The sequence below is a fragment of the Antechinus flavipes genome, chromosome 6 (genome assembly GCF_016432865.1).
Source record: "Antechinus flavipes isolate AdamAnt ecotype Samford, QLD, Australia chromosome 6, AdamAnt_v2, whole genome shotgun sequence".
In the NCBI taxonomy this organism is placed as follows: domain Eukaryota; kingdom Metazoa; phylum Chordata; class Mammalia; order Dasyuromorphia; family Dasyuridae; genus Antechinus; species Antechinus flavipes.
This window is the reverse complement of record NC_067403.1, coordinates 248,162,563-248,168,976: the sequence shown is the minus strand read 5'-3', so window position 1 is coordinate 248,168,976 and position 6,414 is coordinate 248,162,563. Positions and strand designations below refer to the sequence as shown.

Sequence of the window (6,414 nt, the reverse complement as noted above, 5' to 3'; positions counted from 1 at the left end):
ATATATTAAGGTTGGGACTTCAGACACAAGATGCTTTTGTGAAGGTTCTTGGCCAATTTTCCCCTTTTTTCAGTCCCATTTACCTACATCCATATTCCAGGTAGGTTCTGGGAAATATAATATAAGGTTAAGGTGCTTGTGTAGAAAGCAGCATGACAAACTGGGAAAAGTGATGGACCTGAAGTCAGAAAGATCTAGATAAAAAATTTGCTTAAACAAGTTTTGGTATATGATTATGATGGAATACTACTGTGGCTATAAGAACCAATGAACTCGATAATCTCGGAACAATAAGGAAAGACATATGCAATGAAGGGTATAGTACCCTTCAACATCTATAAAGAAAATAGGGTGAGGGAATAAAATAAGGTGGAGTATACAAGGAAGATTTATGGCAATAGGACAAAGTATACAGATTAATGGGCAAGGGATAAAGGATAAGGTGGGATAGAGAAGGATGCTTAGTTTAACAGAAGTGGGATAAAGTTGTATAGAAGAAAATGGAGGGATCCATGGATGGGGAGAGATTAAGAAATTGCAAAGCAAATTAAGTAGCAAACAAAGTAGAAAAGTTAGTGATTATAACTAATAAGAGATATACAAATGCCACAATAAGTATCAGGAGTATTAGGAAAAAATGGGCTAGTAATAATTGATTTTAGACAAAGTCAAACTTAAAAGATTTAAATGAGAGAAATCTACATTATATGTCACCCATATTAATATTATTACAGATATATGTTTACATTTGAGTAAATGTTTACGTTATATAAATCTGAGTGTATATGGGTGTATATCCCTATATCCATATGAATATTCACATAGATATATGTATAAGTGTGGTGGGTGTCTGTATGTATACAGACACACATGCCTTAACACATATGTATATATAATTATATATATTCTTTCTGAAGTATAATAATCCATTCCCTACACTACACTATATGTATAGAACATAAATATCTGTGCTTATCTGTAGCCTCTTGGGGGAGATGGGATAGAAGTAAAGGGAAAAAGCAATAAAGTAAACAGTGCACAGGAAAGAACAAAAGAGAGAAACTCATCAATATAATCTCTTCTATTATTATAAATGTTTTCTTGTAATGAAAATTCACTGTTATATATTTTGAATCCTCCCTGATGTTCTGTTGAGCACACTACAATGTTTTATTTTCTTTTTTTAATTTTCCTTTATTTCTTTTTAATTTTTTTCTTATTTTGTATTTATTTCAATAAAAAAGGAAATCAAGAAAGAAAAAAAAAGTGCTATTTTGTGATACTGATAAGTAAATTGAGGCTGAGAGAGTTAAGTGACTCATCCAGTGCACAATTTTTTTTTAATTTTTATTTAATAATTACTTTATATTGACAGATTCCATGCCAGGGTAATTTTTTTTTTACAACATTATCCCTTGCACTCGTTTCTGTTCCGATTTTTTTCCCCTCCCTCCCTCCATCCCGTCCCCTAGATGGCAAGCAGTCCTTTATATGTTGGATAGGTTGCAGTATATCCTAGATACAATATATGTGTGCAGAACCGAACAGTTCTCTTGTTGCACAGGGAGAATTGGATTCAGAAGGTATAAATAACCCGGGAAGAAAAACAAAAATGTAGGTAGTTCACATTTGTTTCGCAGTGTTCTTTCTTTGGGTGTAGCTGCTTTTGTCCGTCATTTATCAATTGAAACTCAGTTAGGTCTCTTTGTCAAAGAAATCCACTTCTATCAAAATATGTCCTCATACAATATCATTGTTGAAGTGTATAATGATCTCCTGGTTCTGCTCATTTCACTTAGCATCAGTTCATGTAAGTCTCGCCAGTCCTCTATCCAGTGCACAATTATTAAAAGTCTGAGGAGAAATGTTAAATGTAGATTTCTGTAGAGATCTAAACTCTCTAAATCTGGACTCTAAGATCTTTTTTTTTTTTTTTACTATACCACACTTTCTCAAGGTATTAACAGTCTAGTTTAACCTCTGCCTTCTGTGTTCCATGGTGTTTGTTTCCGTTCATAAATTATAGACATAGACAGAACACACATTTATGCACACAAACATTTATATATATATATGTACATATATATATATACATATGTATATGTATATATATACACATATACTATGTATAGCTATATCTATATAAAGTATTTGAAAGATTAATTTTTTTAATGCTAATGCATGCTTATGACCCTATAGAATCAAAGATTTTGGAAGGGATGTCAGTGGTCACCTAGTCCAAAACTTTACTTTACAAATGAGGAAACAAAGGCCCATTAGACTGTTGATTCAACAGTTAGTTGTCCAAAGAGACACAACAGTAGGAGTTATAATTAGTGTTACAAATTATCAAAATACTAGCAGCAGATGAGTCATATATTCTGAACCTTAACAAAGTACTTCATATAACAATTTCATTCTAAACTCTAAACTATTAAGCAAATACTCAGACATTATTATTCCCATTTCAAAGAGAGACATGGCCCTAGAAAGAGGAAGAGGCTTCTCCATGGGCATACAACCAGAAAGTAGAATGGCCAAATTTCATATATTCCCATGAAACAAGAAAGAACTATTTTTCATCATTTCAGGATTTTTGTTTTAGTTATCCTGCTAGCCTGTTGCTCCTACCAGTTAGGTAGATCAGCTGTGTCTAGATCAAATGAAAAATGACACCATTGATATATTGCTTTAGATAACCTCAGAATAACATAATGCTTTATTATATTTATATTTATGTCATAAAATATTTTCCAATTACATTGTGTTCTGATTAGACCAGCTGCCTCTGCGCAGCATGTTAGTCAACTCTCATGGGGATAACAAATGTATTAGGCCTTATTATACTTTTGGGTTTCTTAAACTTTCCAATCAATCATCTATAGATATTTGATATTATCACCCCGAGGTCCTAGATCTAGATAGCAAAGGCAGCACAGTGGATTGAACAACAGGCTCAGATTCAGGAAGATATAAGTTTAATTCCAATTTTAGATCCTTACTAGCTGTGTGACCTCGAATAAATCATTCAATGTTTTATTTTTGCCTCAGGTTCCTCATAGGTAAAATGGAGATAATCTAACTCAATGACTTATTGAAAGGATCAAGTAAGATCTATAAAAATGTTTCATATATCTTTAGATACCATGTGAATGCTAGCTGGGCATTATCATTAAACCCACACTTGCAAAAGAATTATTTGCACTGCATAGCCAGTAATTGCTCAATCAGCCTTTCTCTAAAAACCTCAAGGGAGACAAAGCCCAATACTTCCAGATATATGCTCACTTTTGAATAGTTCACAGGTGACTCAGAACCTAAAGACTTGGGCTCTTTCTCCTTAGATGAAACCTACATCTCCTTCTTCTTTCTTCCTTTCCTCTCTTTATCAGTGAATGATATTCCTATGAAAATATCTAGTTTTCTAACCCCAGGCAACCATAACCCCCTCCCCCCAGCTTCCACTCCAACTTATACAATTTTTGTCAGATAAGACGACCATTTTTTTTTTTTGGTGAGGCAGTTGGGGTTAAGTAACGTGCCCAAGGTCACATAGCTGATAAGTGTTAAGTGTCTGAGGATAGATTTGAACTCGGGTCCTCCTGATTCCAGGACTGTTGCTCTATGCATTTAACCATGTAGCTGCTCCTGTTTTTGTTTTCTTGAAGTGGGAAATGGCACTTTGAAGAATGACAAATTTAGAAAACCGGTAGGAATTAATACATGAGGGAATTTTTCTCTTTGAGAAACTGGATCAAGGACTTTCAGAAACCAAAAGTAACTACAATGACAATTGACCACTACCTTCATACTTTCAGTCCCTTACTTTCTTATTTTACACATTAGATAGGTCCCTGATTATATATTGTCTTGAGCCCTTCATCCTATAGAATGGCTTTCTCTGATGGTTGCTCTTTTGTTTCAGGTGAATGACATCACTCCCAAATGACATCAATGGAGAACAGATCTGAAGTGAGTGAGTTCATCCTCCTAGGATTAACAGAAATTCCAGAGCTTCAGGTTCCTCTCTTCATCATGTTCACCTTCATCTACCTCATCACTCTTGTAGGGAACCTAGGGATGGTAGCTCTGATATCCTGGGATTCTCTCCTCCACACTCCTATGTACTTCTTCCTCAGTAACCTCTCCCTGGTGGATTTTGGCTACTCCTCTGCTGTTACTCCCAAGGTGATGTCTGGGCTCCTCACAGGGGACAAGGTCATTTCCTACAGTGGATGTGCAGCACAATTATTCTTCTTTGGGGTCTTTGCTACCACTGAAAGTTTCCTCTTAGCCTCTATGGCCTATGATCGCCATGCAGCTGTGTGTAAGCCCCTACATTATACCATTACCATGACTTCAACAGTATGCGCATTTCTGATCAGTGGCATCTACATCAGTAGCTTTTTGGCCTCTTCCATCGCCACAGGAGCAGTATTTAGCCTTTCCTTTTGTGGTTCCAACATAGTTCATCACTTTTTCTGTGATGTTCCCCCTCTCCTAATTCTTTCTTGTACTGATACTCATATCACTGAATTAATATGCTATATCTTAGGGTCATTCACTGTCTTTTTCCCATTTCTTGTCATCTTTACTTCTTACTTGCTAATCTTCATCACCATCCTGAAGATCCATTCTGCTGAAGGCCGTCAGAAAGCCTTCTCTACTTGTACTTCCCATCTCACAGCAGTGTCTATATTTTATGGGACAATCATCTTCATGTATTTCCAGCCTAGTTCAAACCATTCAATGGACTCAGACAAAATTGCATCAGTAGTCTACACCATGGTCATCCCTATGCTGAACCCTCTGGTCTATAGTCTTAGGAACAAAGATGTGAAAAATGCTTTCAGAAAAGCTTTGAGGGGACAACAATTAACTCATATTTTTTCTTAGATTGAAAAACCATTCTGTATCTTCCACTTTCTGGGATGCAGAACTGAATGCGCTGAGAAGTGGAATCCAATCCTTTTTTTTTTTCTTTTTTTATAGCTAATCTAGTTACAGATCTGTCTGTCTTCATATATATGAATGCACATATATATGTTTGTGTGTAGGTAAGTGTATGTATATATACATATATATGCATGTGTATCTCTGTGTGTGCATGTATAATATATAAAATACTATGTATATTTATACAGTGTGTATGTGTACATATATATATACACATATACTTTTACTATATGGGAGAGAAGTAGAAACTTTTCTCATATAAGAAATACAATTCTATCACTAATCAGAGAGATCAGTATACCCAAGAAAATGCCAAACCAACCCAACAGGAGAATATAGGGAACTAGTATGGGGTGGTACAAGCTTAGTTACTGCCCTATGGAACTACAGATAATTTGAAAGATGGCAGCCAGGATTCCTTGACATCTGCTCACCTGTGCTCTTCCATCATATCAAGTTCCATGCAGAAAAAAATCCCTTGGCACATTCCCTTCCCCTGCTCCTGCAGGTGACTCCTTCATTATGTTCTGGGTCCCAAATTTTGCCACTTTCCCTCCACAAGACTATTTTTTGTCCCAAATGAGATTTCTGGCAATTTCTCTGAGGATTAACACAAAGGGAAAGTTCTTCTCTCCCATTCTCAGGAAGACTGATCCTTGAATTATTTCATTCCTATTCCCAGAGAGAGGGGAATCTTGGAAAATGGCAGGGTCCTTGACTTTGCTGGGCTCAGAGCCAGACTGCAGGGTGATTGTGGGGTCATCAGTGTAGTCATTCTTCTCTGAGAACAAAGATCTCTACCCAAGTTCAGAAAAGATGGGCAGATCATTCCCCATGGTATCCAAAGGACTGGAATCTACCAAAATTGTAGTGTCTCATTTGATTCCAAGAGTTTGTATCATTTGTCTCAGGTTCCAGAGATTGTTCCTCCTGGGAACAGAGGATGTTCTGGATACCGGCCGAGTTGCTGTCCAGGTCAGAAAAGCTCATGTCAGTGACAGACATTAAGGACTTAAAGTAGATTAATAGGACTGTTTTATCTCCACTGAAGCCCCTGATTAACCTAGTCTGCAGGTTGTCCAAGTTGGCATTTATAGTTCCTAGGTGCTCACTAAGCTCATTTTTGTGAGGCGGGCTATACCAAAGTACTTCTCAGGGGTCTGCAGGGATCCTAGATGTAAAAAGATGGCCTATCCATGGTGCCAGAAGCAGAGGCAATAATGCTGGGCTTATGCTCCCAAAAAATGGAATTAGTAAAGGTATAAGGGGTTATAGGAGTCTCCATCACCAATGAGGATGTTGGCCTGGGATAATCTCAATGATCTAAGGGCTTTTGAGGGGTGAAGAGGTGGGAAGGCTGTTCCTTCTTGATTCATATCACTGTAATAATCCTCCCTTAAACTGCCACTTGGGGAGTTCAATTGCCTGGACTGACATCTGAAATGATGGATCTACTAT

At 36.8% G+C, this 6,414-nt stretch overlaps 1 protein-coding gene across 1 annotated transcript; it reads left to right on the top strand.

The window, feature by feature from the left end:
• Nucleotides 1-3,945: 3,945 nt before the first annotated feature.
• Nucleotides 3,946-5,049, top strand: LOC127540289 (olfactory receptor 5B2-like). Its single transcript, XM_051964918.1, has one exon. The coding sequence runs from the start codon at nucleotides 3,946-3,948 to the stop codon at nucleotides 4,894-4,896; it is 951 nt and encodes a 316-aa protein (XP_051820878.1). The 3' UTR covers nucleotides 4,897-5,049.
• Nucleotides 5,050-6,414: the final 1,365 nt, after the last annotated feature.

Excerpts from the sequence above, each read along its gene's own strand:
- LOC127540289 (XM_051964918.1), top strand. The coding sequence starts at position 3,946 with ATGACATCAATGGAGAACAGATCTGAAGTGAGTGAGTTCATCCTCCTA.